At 37.7% G+C, this 16,061-nt stretch overlaps 1 protein-coding gene across 4 annotated transcripts in view; it reads left to right on the forward strand.

Moving 5' to 3' along the window:
• The window catches only part of HMCN1 (hemicentin 1), a 526,618-nt gene extending 514,348 nt beyond the window's left edge, over positions 1 to 12,270 (forward strand). For all 4 annotated transcript variants that reach the window (XM_081225456.1, XM_081225458.1, XM_081225457.1 and 1 more), the window contains 2 exons: positions 9,017 to 9,143; positions 10,669 to 12,270. In XM_081225456.1, the coding sequence (XP_081081582.1) occupies positions 9,017 to 9,143; positions 10,669 to 11,035 (494 nt within the window). In that variant the 3' untranslated portion in view covers positions 11,036 to 12,270. The remainder of the gene's footprint in view (positions 1 to 9,016; positions 9,144 to 10,668) is intronic.
• The last annotated feature ends 3,791 nt before the right edge of the window (positions 12,271 to 16,061 follow it).

Genomic DNA, 16,061 nt, shown 5'->3' on the forward strand with positions numbered 1-16,061 from the left:
ACTTGTAAAAATCAACCTCCAAAGTTTCTTACCGTGTTTAAATAGTTACAGAGAATGTGAGTTCTGGCATTGTTGTTTGGTGTTTACGTGCTTTCAATGTATTTTCATCAAAACTTTGGAACTGCACACTTAACTCAGTTACTGGAGGATGACCACCATATAATTTAAAAGTGTGTACTCATTGTAAAACCAACCAGACTGTCATTTTTCTATTCAAGTAAAAGTGTTAGTAGGTGTTCCTATGACACCCAGCTCACTTCTGAAATCTAATTTAAAATGGAGAGCTAAGACCATTGGTTTGTAGCCATGATGAAATAAGGCCTGCCACTATCAATATATGCCACCAATTCTCTTACCCTTCCTATGTGCCTGTACCATAAAGAGATTTGCAATTAGTGGAAACATTTTTTTGTAAAGCAGAAGAAGGATGTAAGAGGGAAGATTTGGGGAAAGGAGAACTCCAGGCCATAGGAAATTCTCAAGCAGATTGATTTTAGGAAGGAGAACTTAGGAGGGAAAATCAAAATCTGAATGGAGAGCAGGACAAGATGGTGTAGTAGATGGATCTTGAGCTCACATCCTCTCAAAAGCACAACAAAATCACAACTAACTGCTCAACAACCATTGATTTAAAAAAAGACTGGAACCTACCAAAAAAGATAGTCTACATCCAAAGACATTACAAATAGAACTACCATACGACCCAGCAATCCCACTACTGGGCATATACCCTGAGAAAACCATAATTCAAAAAGAGTCTTGTACCAAAATGTTCACTGCAGCTCTATTTACAATAGCCAGGACATGGAAGCAACCTAAGTGTCCATTAACAGATGAATGGATAAAGAAGATGTGGCACATATATACAATGGAATATTACTCAGCCATAAAAAGAAACGAAATTGAGTTATTTGTGGTGAGGTGGATGGACCTAGAGTCTGTCATACAGAGTGAAGTAAGTCAGAAAGAGAAAAATAAATACCACATGCTAACACATATATATGGAATCTAAAAAAAAAAAAGGTCATGAAGAACCTAGGGGTAAGACAGGAATAAAGACACAGACCTACTAGAGCATGGACTTGAGGATATGGGGAGGGGTAGGGGGAGGCTGTGATGAGGTGAGAGAGTGGCATGGACATACATACACTACCAAGCGTAAAGTGGATAGCTAGTAGGAAGCAGCCGCGTAGCACAGGGAGATCAGCTAGGTGGTTTGTGACCGCCTAGAGGGGTGGGAGGGAGGGAGACGCAGGAGGGAAGAGAAATGGGAACGTGTATATGTGTAAGTGATTCACTTTGTTATAAAGCAGAAACTAACACACCATTGTAAAGCAATTATACTCCAATAAAGATGTTAAAAAGAAAATAAAAGAAGAAGAAACCCAACGAGACGGTACAAGGGGCTCACTCGCAATATAATCAAACCCCATGACCCCCACGTGGGCAACCCACAAACTGGAGAACAGTTATATCACAGAAGTTCTCCTACAGGAGTGAGTTCTGAACCCCATGTCAGGCTCCCAGCCTGGGGGTCTGGCATTGGGAGAAGGAGCCCCCAGAGCACTTGATGTTGAAGGCCAGTGGGGCTTGAGTCCACGAGCTCCACAGGAGTAAGGGAATCAGAGACCCACTCTTGGAGGATGCATATAAGGTCTTGTGTACACCATGACCCAGGGCAAAAGCAGTGACTTCATTAGGAGCCTGGGCCAGACCTACCTGCTGGTCCTGGAGGATTTCCTGAGGAGGTTGGGGGCAGCTGTGGCTCACTGTGGGGACAAGGACACCAGTGGCAGAGGTATGGGGGATTATTTATTAGCATGAGCTCCCCTAGAGGCTGCCATCTTGGTATCATGATCTGACCCCACCCAACAGCCTGTAGGCCCCAATGCTGGACACCTCAGGCCAAACAAGCAACAGGGCAGGAACACAGCCCCACACATCAGCAGACAGGCTGCATAAGGACTTCCTGAGCCCACAGCCACCTCTAGACATGCCCTTTGACATGGCCTTACCCACCAGAGGGTCAAGACCCAGCTTCACCCACCAGAAGCAAGAAAACTTCTGTCTGGCAGCCTGCAGAACTGAGTCCATAAACACAGATAAGAACCTACCCCAGGACTAGCTGGTCCCTGGCCCTTGGTGACAAGAAGGGAGTGTACTTCTGGGACACATAGGACATCCCCTACAGGGAGCCACTTCTCCAAGGTCAAGAAACATAAGTAACCTTCCACATACATAAAAATACAAATAGAAATCTAGACAAAATGAGGGGGAGAGGAGTATGTTCCAGACCACGGAAGAAGATAAAACCCCAGAAGAACAACTAAGTGATGTGGAGATAGACAATGTACCTGAGAAAGAGTTTGGGGTAATGATCATAAAGATGATCCAAGAACTCAGGAAAACAATGGATGCACAGAGCAAGAAGTGACAAGAAGTTTTTAACTAAGAGTTAGAAAATATAAAGAACAACCATACAGAGTTGAATACAATAACTGAAGTGAAAAACACACTAAAAGGAATCAGAAGCAGAATAAGTGAGGCAGAGAATGGGTAAGTGAGCTGGAAGACAGAGTGGTGGAAATCACTGCCACATAACAGAATAAAGAAAAAAATGAAATGAGGATAGTTTAAAAAACCTCTGGGACAACATCAAACGTACCAACATTCACATTGTAGAGGTCCCAGAAGGAGGAGAGAGGGGGAAAAGGGCCTGAGGAGATATAAAGAGATAATACCCAAAAATTCCCTAACATGGGAAAGGAAACAGTAACCCATGTCCAGGGAGTGGAGAGAGCACCATATAGGATCAACCAAAGGAGGAACATGCCAAGGCACATGGTCATCAAACTGACAAAGAGAAAACATTAAAAGCAACAAGGGAAAAGGAACAAGTAACCTCATGGGGCTTCCCTTGTATGTTATCAGCTGATTTTTCAGCAGAAAATCTGGCCAGAAGAGAGTGGTACAATATAAATAAGGTGATGAAAGGGAAAAACCCACAACCTAGGATTCTCTACCCAGCAAGGCTCTCATTCAGATTTTGATGGAGTAATCAAAAGCTTTACAGACAAGCAAAAGCCAAAAGAATTCAGTACCACCAAACCAGCTTTACAACAAATACTTAGGGAACATCTCTAGATAGAAAAGAAAAGGCCACAACTAGAAACAAGAAGATTACAAAATGGGAAAGCTCACTGGTAAAGGCAAACCTACAGTAAAGGTAGGAAATCATCCATATTCAAATATGATCTCTAACCCAGTAATCGTGAGAGGACAGTAAAAATGCAAGATACTTGAAGTACACTTGAAATTAAGAGATCAGCAACTTAAAACAATCATGTATATATATAGACAGCTATATGAAAACCTAATGGCAAATGCAAACCAAAAATCTATAATAGGTATACACACACACACAAACAAAAAAAATGGAATCCAAACACAACTCTAAAGATAGTCATCAAATCACAAGAGAACAAAAGAGGAAGGGAAGAAAAAACACCTACAAAAACAAATCCAAAAGAATTAACAAAATGGCAGTAAGAACATACATATCAATAATTACCTTAAATGTAAATGGATTAAATGCTCTAACCAAAAGACATGTTTACAAACGGATGAATTGATAGAAAAACAAGACTGGTATATATAGAGTCTACAAGAGACCACTTCAGATATAGGGACACACAGACTGAAAGTGAGGGAATGGAAAAAGGTATTCCATGCAAATGGAAGTCAAAAGAAAGCTGCAGTAGCAATACTCATATCAGACAAAAGAGACTTTAAAATAAAGACTACTACAAGAGACAAAGAAGAACACCACATAATGATCAAGGGATCAATCTAAGAAGAAGAGATAACAATTGTAACTATATTGGGTTGGCCAAAAGTTCTTTCAGGTTTTTCCTTAAGATGTTACAGAAAAACCCAAACGAACTTATTGGCCAACCCAATATAGGCACTCAACATAGGAGCACCATAATATGTGAGGCAATTATTAACAGACATAAAAGGAGAAATTGACAGTAGCATAGTAATAGCGGGGGACTTTAACACCCCATTTATATTAATGGACAGATCATCCAGACAGAAAATTAGTAAGGAAACACAGCGCTTAAGTGACACATTAGACCAGATGGACTTAATTGATGTTTATAGAGCATTCCATCCAAAAGCAGCAGAATACACATTCAAGTTCAAATGGAACATACTCCAGGACTGATCACATTCTGGGCCACAAAGCAAGCTTCAGTAAATTTAAGCAAATTGAAATCATAATCAAGCATCTTTTCTGACCACAATGCTATGAGATTAGGAATCAACTACAAGAAAAGAACTGCAAAAAACACAAACACATGGAGGCTAAACAGTATGCTACTAAACAAATGGATCACTGAAGAAAGCAGAGGAAATCAAAAAATACCTAGAGACAAATGAAAACAAAAACATGACGATCCAAAACCTATGGGACACAGAAAAAGTAGTTCTAAGAGAGAAGTTTATAGCTGTACACAAGCTTACCTCAGGAAATAAGAAAAGTCTCAAACAACCTAACCTTACACCTAAAGCAATTACAGAAAGAAGAATAAACAAAACCCAATGTTAGTAGAAGTAAAGAAATCATAAAGATCAGAGTAGAAATAAATGAAATAGAGATGAAGAAAACAGTAGAAAATATCAGTAAAACTAAAATCTGGTTCTTTAAAAAAGGAATGAACCTATGTATATGTATAACTGAATTACTGTGCTATACACCTGAAACTAACATAACATTGTAAATCAATTATACTCCAATAAAATTTTTTTAAATAAAATAAAAATAAGTCAAAGTATTAAAGTGAAAATAAAAGCCGGTTCTTTGAAAAGATAAACAAAATTGATAAACCTTCAGACTCATCAAGAAAAAAAGTGAGAGGGCCCAAATCAATAAAATCAGAGTGTTACAACTGAAACTACAGAAATACAAAGGACCATACTAAAAGCAACTATATGCCAATAACATGGACAGCCTAGAAAAAAATGGACAACTTCTTAGGAAGGTACAATCTCCCAAGACTGAATCAGGAAGAAATAGGAAATATGAACAGAATAATCACAAGTACTGAAATTGAAACTGATTAAAAAATTTCAAACAAACAAAAGTCCAGGACCAGAAGGCTTCACAGGCAAGTTCTATCAAACATTTAGAAAAGAGTAAACACCTACTCCTTCTAAAGCTGTTCCAAAAATTTGCAGAGGAAGGAACACTTCCAAACTCATTCAACAAGGCCACCATCACTCTGATACCAAAACCAGGCAAAGATACCACAAAAAAAGAAAAAACACAGGCCAATATCACTGATGAACATAGGTGCAAAACTCCTCAAAATACTAGCAAACTAAATCCAACAATACATTAAAAGTATCATACACCATGATCAACTGGGATTTACCCCAGGGATGCAAGGATTTTTCAATATCCACAAATCAATCAGTGTGATATACCACAGTAAAAAATTGAAGAATAAAAACCATATGATCATCTCAATAGATGCAGAAAAAGCTTTTGATAAAATTCAACATCCATTTATGATAAAAAAAAAAACTCTCCAGACAGTGGGCATAGAGGGAACCTACCTCAACATCATAAAGGCCATATATAACAAACCCACAGCTCAAATTATATTCAATGGAGAAAAGCTGAAAGCATTTCCTCTAAGATCAGGAACAAGACAAGGATATCCACACTCCACTTTTATTCAGCATTATTTTGGAAGTCCTAGCCATGGCATTCAGAGAAGAAAAATAAAAGGAAGGCAGATTGGCAAAGAAGAAGTAAAACTGTCACTATTTGCAGATGACATGATACTATACATAGAGAATCCTAAAGATGCAATGAAAAAACTACTAAACCTTAATAAATTCAGTAAAGTTGCTGGATACAAAATTAATACACTGAAATCTTTTGCATTTCTATACACTAACAATGAAAGATCAGAAAGAGAAATTAAGGAAACAATCCCATTTACTATTGCATCAGAAAGAATAAAATACCTAGGAATAAACCTACCTAAGGGGGGAAAAAAAACTTACCTAAGGAGACGAAAGACCTATACTCTGAAAATTATAAGATGCTGATGAAAGAAATCAAAGATAACAAACAGATGGAAAGATATACCATGTTCTTGGATTGGAACAATCAATACTGTCAACATGACTATACTACCTGAGGCAAACTGCAGATTTAATGCAGTCCCTATCAAATTACCAATGGCATTTTTCACAGAACCAGAACAAATAATTCTAAAATTTGTATGGAAACACAAAAGACCCCAAATAGCCAAAGCAATCTTGAGACAGAAAAACAGCTAGAGGAATCAGACTCCCCTACTTCAGACTATACTACGAAGCTACAGTAATCAAAACAGTATGGTACTGGCACAAAAACAAACATAGATCAATGGAACAGAATAGAAAGCCAGGAAATAAACCCACACACCTATGGTCAAGTAATCTACAACAAAGGAGGCAAGACTATACAATAGAGAAAAGACAGCCTGTTCAGTAAGTGATGCTGGGAAAACTGGACAGCTATGTGTAAGAGAATGAAATCAGAACATTCTCTAACACCATGCACAAAAATAAACTCAGAATGGGTTAAAGACCTAAATGTAAAGCCAGATACTATAAAACTCCTAAAGGAAAACATAGGCAGGATACTCTTTGACATATATCATAGCAATATCTTTTTGAATCTGTCTCCTGAGTAATGGAAATAAAAAAATAAATAAAGTAGGAACAAATGGGACCTCATTAAACTTAAAAGCTTTTGCAGAGCAAAGGAAACCATAAAAAAATGAAAAGACAACCTACAAAATGGGAGAAAATATTTGTGAATGCTGCTACTGACAGGGATTAATCTCCAAAACATACAAACAGCTCATACAGCTCATGACCAAAAAAAAAAAACCCAATCAAAAAATGGGCAGAAGCTCTAAATAGACACTTTTGCAAAGAAGACATACAGATGGCCAAAAGGCACATGAAAAGATGCTCATGCCTAATGATTAGAGAAATGCAAATCAAAACTACAATGAGGTATCATCTCACACTGATCAGAATGGACCTCATCAAAAAGTCTCAAAATAAATGCTGGAGAGGGTGTGGATAAAACAGAACACTTCTACACTGTTGGTTGGAATGTAAATTGATACAGCCACTATGGAGAACAGCACGGAGGTACCTTAAGAAGCTAAAAGTGGAGCTACCATATGATCCTGCTACTTTACTCCTGGGCATATATCCAGAGGAAACCATAATTCGAAAATATACATGCACCCCAATGTTCATTGCAGCACTATTTACAATAGCCAAGACATGGAAGCAATCTAAATGTCCATCGACAGAGGAATGGATAAGGACAGTGTGGTATATATATACAATGGAATGTTAGCCATAAAAAGAATGAACTGATGCCATTTGCAGCAACATAGATGGACCTAGAGATTTTCATACTAAATGAAGTCAGAGAATGACAAATATCATATGATATCACTTATATGTGGAATCTAAAAAAAAAATTGAACTTCTATACAGAACAGAAATAGACTAATAGACATAGAAAATAAACTTATGGTTACCAAAGGGGAAAAGGGGGGAGAGCTAAATTAGGAGTTTGGGATTAACATATACACACTACTATATATAAAATAGATAACCAACAAGGAACTACTGTATAGCACAGGGAATTATACTCAATATTTTGTAATAACCTGTAAGGGAGAAGAATCTGAAAAAGAATATATATACATATATATGTATGTATAACTGAATCACTTTGCTGTACATCTGAAACTAACACATCAGCTGTACTTTACTAAAAAATTTTTTTAATCTGAATGGAAATTGATTCCCAAAATATTTGCCTGCTCTCATACTGCTGGGAATTTTCATGCACTACCAGGGGAATACAGATAGCACAGTTTGAAACTATTGCTCTAAAATATGATTCTTAACTTTGGGGTCTTAATTCTTTAAATTGTGTTGAGCTCTATGACTGATAAATTTTCTGGAAGGAGAGTCCAATCTCAGCCTTGCTTTATCTCTCTTGCTTACTCATGCATGGGTACCTACACATTCGCACACAGAAACGTTTTCATTCACAGATCTCCTGATGCTCAAATATGGACCTCAAGTTAAGAATCATTGCTTAAAAACACTCATTTTCAGAAAGCTCAAAAATAAGTTTCTTTTAGCTTCATCTTGATGCTTCTTAATTTTGGTGATTTAGGAGTGTTTTTATTTAACAACTTTGCATAGAAAACAACAAAATAAAGAGCATTTCATTTGCATGTCCCCCCAGTAACCTAGGGAGAGATACTTTAGGGAGAGCATCCCACCTGTAACAACTGAGGCTGGCTTCTACACAGTTCAGATTTGATCAAACTTGGATTATGGTTCTTGATCCTGTTTTTTTTTTTATTCCATCTCTCTCCACAAGATCTGAGTGACCTGTACAGTCTTCCCTAAATTTATAACTTCTTTAATTTCCACTACCCTGCTTCCCACTCAACAATTTGAACTTACAAAAGAAAATACTAGGGAAGGATCAAGGATCACTCATGTTTTAAAGAGATTCTTCACTTTACAGAAAGGTTCACAAATGTCCTTTAAATTTTTAGCTTGTTTTTAGTGAACTTAACGTATTATGGGCTTTACAAAACTCAAATGCATTTTGTTTCTAAACATAAAGAACAGGTTTCTTAGTAGCTTCCCTTCTACGTTTATAGCTCTTATTTTTCAATGTCTTTTCACATATGTTTAAAAAAAACTTAGAGCAGTCTGGGAAATAGCACAGCAGGAATCAGGATCCCCACTTGGTGGGTGAAGAAGCTTAAGTGCAGCTACCAAGTTCATTCACAGCGAGGAGAAAGCTAGCGCTCAACGTTCCAGTCCAGTATCCACAATGCCTGCCCTGATGGTGTGTTCTGACCCGAGTTGCTGATGGTGCATGTTCCTTGTGCTATTGTAGATGTTGATGAGTGTCTGGAGCAGAATGTGCACTGTGGGCCGAATCGCATGTGCTTCAATATGAGAGGAAGTTACCAGTGCATCCAGACGCCCTGTCCACCCAACTACCAATGGGATCCTGTGTCAGGGTATGTCTTGCCTTCTCTTCCCAGACATGCTTTTGAAAATCCTTCTTCTTCTCTCTCCTTGACCAACAACCCCTGTCTGCAGTCATGTTTCACTCACAGGAAGTCAATAGCCCCCCAGGGGATAGAGAGTTACGGTGTGTTCCTTCTTCAGTGAACTGGCAAAAAAAATGAGCTCATCCTGCAGCAGCCACTGCAGCTGAAACCATCACTTTGAGCTGCAGGGTTTCTTGGAGCAAGTCTCCCCAGCATGTAATCCACCAGGCAACATCTAGAATTCTGCCTCAGCAGGAAGCATATTATAGGGTGATAGAGCCTGCTTTTCTTTGAAATTGTCTCATTTCCGTTGGTGTTGCCTCTCAGCCGTTAGAGCACTCTAAGAAGTATCATGGCTGTTATGGTGATGAGTCAACATGACTCCATGAGAGCATGGAGGAGAGCAAAGATGAGTCAGTGGTCTGTCCATTCACATCTCATCTTGCTTACGTATCCTGCTGTCTGAAACACTGTCTTTTCTGGGTTCTGAATAAACCACTCTTTTATTTTCTCCCTCCCCTTACAGAAATGTTGTATTCTGTTTAGGTACCAAGTTATTGGGGTGCTTGGAAAATGAGATAATAGCCATAATGAATAGGATCCACTAATAAGGTGGTTCTGAAACCAAATGCTGGTTGGATCTCACACTTTGTTTTCCTCTCAGTGGTGACTACCATGTTACTGTAACATGGTCAAGTGTGGACTGGCCAGGATCCATCAAAAACCTATTTGTAATCTGTCTGAGGGTAATAGGAAGGAAAGGGAAAAAATTAAAAGTGCAGACTTAGGATACTTTTAAAAATACTATGACTGAAGAATCCCTATCTTCAGAACATGGTCCTTTGTACTTTTTTTTTTTTTAGTTTTACTCTTTATTACCAGTGGTTTCTGGCAGACAATTTAAAAGTCATGATGACTCAAAAACAACCACTGTGGGCCATGGAAAAAGAAAATATAGTATTTTTAATCTAAAATCATATGGAAGGCAAATACAGAAGGAAGTTTTTTTTCAGGAGTCCTAATTGACCTTTTATTATTTTTAGAAAAGTAAACCAAATATCAGTATATTCTATTTTCTGCTTTCAAATAGACTTAGGGTAGATGTTAAAATTTTAAAATCATTTACATTCCTCTCTTTAAGAAGTCCTTGTTTCCAATATATGTGAAGATGCTTCTCTTTCCAAAACTGACTTTTCATTTTAAAGACAATCTTGTGGTACTCATACTTTCTTCAGTGGTTCAAAAGCTTCTGATTTTAATAGAGCTGAGAGAGAGAGATATATGACTCTAGACCAGCACACTCTCATCACCATCTGGCATCTGGTTTCCGTTAATGACACAGAACATGGGGTGAGCCTTAGTGCTTTGCAGTCAGACTGTCTCCTGCCTTTAATGCCCAAAAGTTGTCATGGATCACAATCACCTGCATCATGCTTTCTCCTGCTTCCAAGCCAAGATAACTGTATACATTTCATGTGTTTGTTGTCCCTAGGTTCTGCCTCAAGAACTGTCCACCCAATGATTTGGAATGTGCCTTGAGCCCGTATGCCTTGGAATACAAACTTGTCTCCCTCCCATTTGGAATAGACGCCAATCAGGATTTGATCCGGCTGGTTGCATACACACAGGATGGAGTGATGCATCCCAGGACAACTTTCCTCATGATAGATGAGGAACAGACTGTTCCTTTTGCCTTAAGGGATGAAAACCTTAAAGGAGTGGTGTACACAACACGACCACTACGAGAACCAGAGACCTACCGCATGAGGGTTCAAGCGTTATCCTACAGTACCAACGGGACCATTGAATATCAGACCACATTCATAGTTTATATAGCTGTGTCTGCCTATCCATACTAAGCAGCTCTTCAAAGCCTAATCCACATAATTAAACTGCATATATCATGGGAATCAAATTCTCTTCCAGATTACTGTCTCCTGAACAGTTGCAATCTTGGCAACTTGAAAATGGCGCTATGCTCTTTTGTGTGCCTTCCTTGGTACTGCTGAGGTATTTTCATGATCCCATATCTTTTGGTAAAGTCTAGAAAAGTCCCTTAGTATTTTCTTTATTTATTACACTGGAGCAGTTACTTCGCAAAGATTATTCTGAACATCTAACAGGACCCATCAGTGATGTGTTATAGTAACATAGTAGCTAAGATAATTTCCTGTTAAAAAAAAAAAAAATCCAAGTGGATTTGAGCATTTAACCATTTTTAGAATAATGAAACTGGTTGCTATGTGTTTTGATCAAAGCTTACCGAGTAACTTATGAAGATGCTTTTTTATGTATTAATACTTTATAATAGGACTTACATACTTATGTTCACTTAGGAAAGAAAGAAATACCACTCATTGTAGAAATATAGTACAGTTTCTAGAAAGTTTTGATACCAAATGATGCTCACCTTGATTGAACATCCAAAATAAGGAGATTATTTTCAGTGACTTTGTGGAACCAGCTGAACCAGTTAGGATAATAGGAAAAAAATATTTTTGTCCTCAGTGATTATTTATGGCATGGATCTTTGCTCTAACATTTTTGACATGGCCTTCCATTCAGTTAGTGCCATAACTTTTTTTCTTTAATTTTTTTTAAAGTCCTTATTGAATTTGTTACAATACTGCTTCTGTTTTATGTCTTGGTTTTTGGCCATGAGACATGTGGGATCTTAGCTCCCCAACCAGGGATTGAACCCACACACCCTGCATTGGAAGGTGAAGTCCTAACCACTGGACTGCCAGGGAAGTCTCATCTCCATAACTTTTACATTCTAGACTTGTTAAATTTTCCTGTCAATTGGAAACAATTTTTTTTAAATACCAGTGGGACCGTTTTGTTTTTCTTGAAAATCTTGTATGTTCAAATTAGCATAAATGTTAAACGTCAATACACTGTAAATGGTGGTAACAGACTCTGGAAACAATTGCCAGGATGTATTCTATTTTTATGAAGTGTACATATATTTCCTTCGTGTGTATTTTCTATATAATATCTGATGGACTCTTTTATAAAGTTATTTTATGAAAAAATAACATTGTTACAGTAAAACCTGCCTAAATAAAATTTTCACATCCTTTTTCTTAACGTTTTTGAAAACCTAAAATTTGTTTCCTTATAGCTAAAGTATTAAAGTTTATAGACACACATACATATATGTGTATGTCATACATATCATAATTTAATCATCACAACTCTTGAGATAGTATTATTCACATTTTATATGTCAGGATCCTAGGATTCAGATAACTTATGTAACTTCCTTAAGACAACACAGCTAATTAGTCACAAAAATTCATACCTTCTACCTCCCATGACTCCAAGTTAAACAGTATCTCCATTTCATGACAGTTTTCTCACCTAGCTAAACAGTTTTGTATCACATGAAGTGACTTCATCTACCTGTGATAGGTAATAAGCTAGCAAAGGTCTGATCATGGCCTATGATTGAAGAATGTTTACCTAGCTCACATTATTCAAAGAAACCTGGAAAAATCATCTAGTCCATAGCCAGGCAGTCAGGAGGGTGATTATCTAAATCAATGTTTGCCAAAGAATATTCTACAGAACAATAGCCCAGGTAAGGTACGTTGAGTCAACTGAGTTCCAGTATCAAGAAGTTTGTGAAACACTATATATCATGTCCTCCTATTAAATATTTACTATGAGGACTGATACTTAAATAATCTTAGAAATTCAGTAGTAAACAAATTTGAATTGTTCAAGTCCACAATTACCAAAATATTTAATCACAAACATCTGCCCCCAATATATTGTAATATATCACTGAACATTTGGAGAATGCTGGTTTAATATAATCAAGATATCTGCTCAACTCCTTAGTCCTTAGAAAGGATACTTTACAGCCTACTTTGGTAAACAATTCCAGCACATGACCTTGACCATTGAGCTTCTTCTTAATTGAACCACGCTGACTTTAACACCCCACTTACATCAATAGAGAGATCATCCAGACAGAAAATCGATAAGGAAACATAGGCCTTAAATGATACATTAGACCAGACGGACTTGATATTTATAGAACATTCCATGGAAAAGCAGAATACACATTTTTTTCAAGTGCACATGGAACATTCTCCAGGATCACATGCTGGGCCAGAAAGCAAACCTCGGTAAAGTTAAGAAAATTGATACCTTATCAAGCATCTTTTCTGACCACAATGCTATTAGACATCAACTACAGTAAGTCCCCTACATGCAAATGAGTTCCATTCCAAGAGCACGTCCATAAGTCCAATTTGTTCCTAAGTCCAACAAAGTTAGCCTAGGTACCCAACTAACACAATCAGCTATATAGTACTGTACTGTAACAAGTTTATAATACTTTTCTTACAATTAAACATAAAAAACACAAAAAACAAAACACTTTTAATCTTACATTACCTTTAAAAGTACAGTAATAACAGTACAACAGATGGCATACAGGGGCCAGCATCGAGTGAACAAGCAAGAAGAGTTACTGACTGGAGGCAGGAGAGGAGGTGGGAGATGGTAGAGCTGAAGGATCATCAGCAATAGGAGATGGAGGACAAGCTGCAGTTTTACTCAAGCCTGACATCGATGGTATAGGTTTTGGTTCCTTGCTGGATTCAATTTATCTACCCTATTGAAAAAAACCATCCAGTGATGTCTGGGTAGTAGCTCTTTTTTTCTCATCACAGATGACATGGTAGCCCTGGCTTGCATTCTGGATGGCTGCTGCAACCTTCATGTACTGTTCTACATTCCGGTCCTGTGCCTCAAAAACTAACAGTGCCTCCTCAAATGAAGAAAATCCCTTGCCATTTTCTGCATTGTGAATCTCTTCAATTCTTCAGTTACTTCTTCCTCTTGTCTCTCTTCGTCCTTTCTCTGGGCCTCCAATTCCTGGCACTTCTTAGCAGGACCAGCTACGTCACCGCTACTTTTATGCTTGCTTCTGGACATCCCGGGCTTGAAATAAAGATACTGTGCTACTGTACTCTATACAGAACTGTACAGTAAAGTACACAAAAGCACAACCACTTGTAGAGGAAGCATGCACATGACAATGTACACCAGACATGTGAACTAACTTACATGACTGGACATACAAATTCATGTTCACATCTTTGAAAGTTCACAACTTGAAGGTTCATGTATAGAGGATTTACTGTACAAGAGAAAAAATTGCAAAAAACACAAACACATGGAGGCTAAACAATGTGCCACTGAACAACCAATTGATCACTGAATAAATCAAAAGGAAATGAAAAACTACCTAGAGACAAATGAAAATGAAAAGACAATGATCCAAAATCCTATGGGACACAGCAAAAGTGGTTCTAAGAGGAAGGTTTATAGTGATACAAGCTTACCCCAGGAAACAAGAAAAATCTCAAACAACCTAAATTTACACCTAAATCAACTAGAGAAAGAAGAACAAACAAAACCCAAAGTTAGTAGAAGGAAAGAAATCATAAAGATCAGAGCAGAAATAAGTGAAATGGAGACTAAAAAACAATAGAAAAGAGCAATGAAACTAAAAGCTGGTTCTTTGAAAAGATAAACAAAATTGATAAACCTTTAGCCAGACTCATCAAGAAAAAAGGAGATGGCCTAAATCAGTAAAATCAGAATTGAAAAAGGAGAAGTTAGAACCAACACCACAGAAATACAAAGGACCATAAGAGACTACTACAAGCAACTATATGCCAATAAAATGGAAAACCTAGAAGAAATGGACAAATTCTTAGGAAGGTACAATTTCTCAAGACTGAATTAGGAAGAAATAGGAAATATGAACAGACCAATCACAAGTACTGAAGTTGAAACTGTGATTTAAAAACTTCCAACAACCGGGGGCTTCCTTAGTGGTGCAGTCATTAAGAATCTGCCTACCAATGCTTTCAGGGGACACGGGTTCGAGCCCTGGTCCGGGAAGATCCCACATGCCATGGAGCAACTAAGCCTGTGCACCACAACTACTGAGCCTGCACTCTAGAGCCTGCAAAGCCACAACTATTGAGCCTGCGCACCTAGAGCCCATGCTCCTCAACAAGAGAAGCCACCACAATGAGAAGCCCGTGCACCACAATGAAGAGTAGCCCCCGCTCGCCACAGCTAGAGAAAGCCCGCGCACAGCGACAAAGACCCAATGCAGCCAAATAAATAAACAAAAACAATTAAAAAAAATAAAAACTTCCAACAAACAAAAGTCCAGGACCAGATGGCTTCACAGGTGAATTCTATCAACAATTAGATGAGAGTTGACACCCAACCTTCTCAAACTATTACAAAAAATTGCAGAGGAAAGAACATCTCCAAATTCATTCTATGAGGCCACCATCACCCTGATAACCAGACAAACATACCACAAAAAAGAAAATTACAGGCCAACATCACTGATGAACATAGATGCAAAAATCCTCAACATGATACTAGCAAACCAAATCCAACAATACATTAAAAGAATCATACACCATGATCAAGTGGGATTTATCCCAGGGATGCAAGGATTTTTTAACATCTGCAAATCAGTGTGATATACCACATTAATAAATTGAAGAATAAAAGCCATATGATGCAGAAAAAGCTTTTGATAAAATTCAGCATCCACTTATGATAAAAAAAAAAAAACTCTCCAGAAAGTGAGCATAGAGGAAACCTACCTCAACATAAAGACCATATATGACAAACCCACAGCTAACATCATATGCAATGGTGAAAAGCTGAAAACATTTCCTCTAAGGTCAGGAACAAGACAAGGATGTCCACTCTCACCACTTTTATTCAACATAGTTTTGGAAATCCTAGCCACAGCAGTCAGAGAAGAAAAAGAAATAAAAGGAATACAAATTGGAAAAGAAGAAGTAAAACTGTCACTGTTTGCAGATGACATGA

Source organism: Mesoplodon bidens (assembly GCF_964165515.1).
Source record: "Mesoplodon bidens genome assembly, chromosome: 2".
NCBI lineage: Eukaryota > Metazoa > Chordata > Mammalia > Artiodactyla > Ziphiidae > Mesoplodon > Mesoplodon bidens.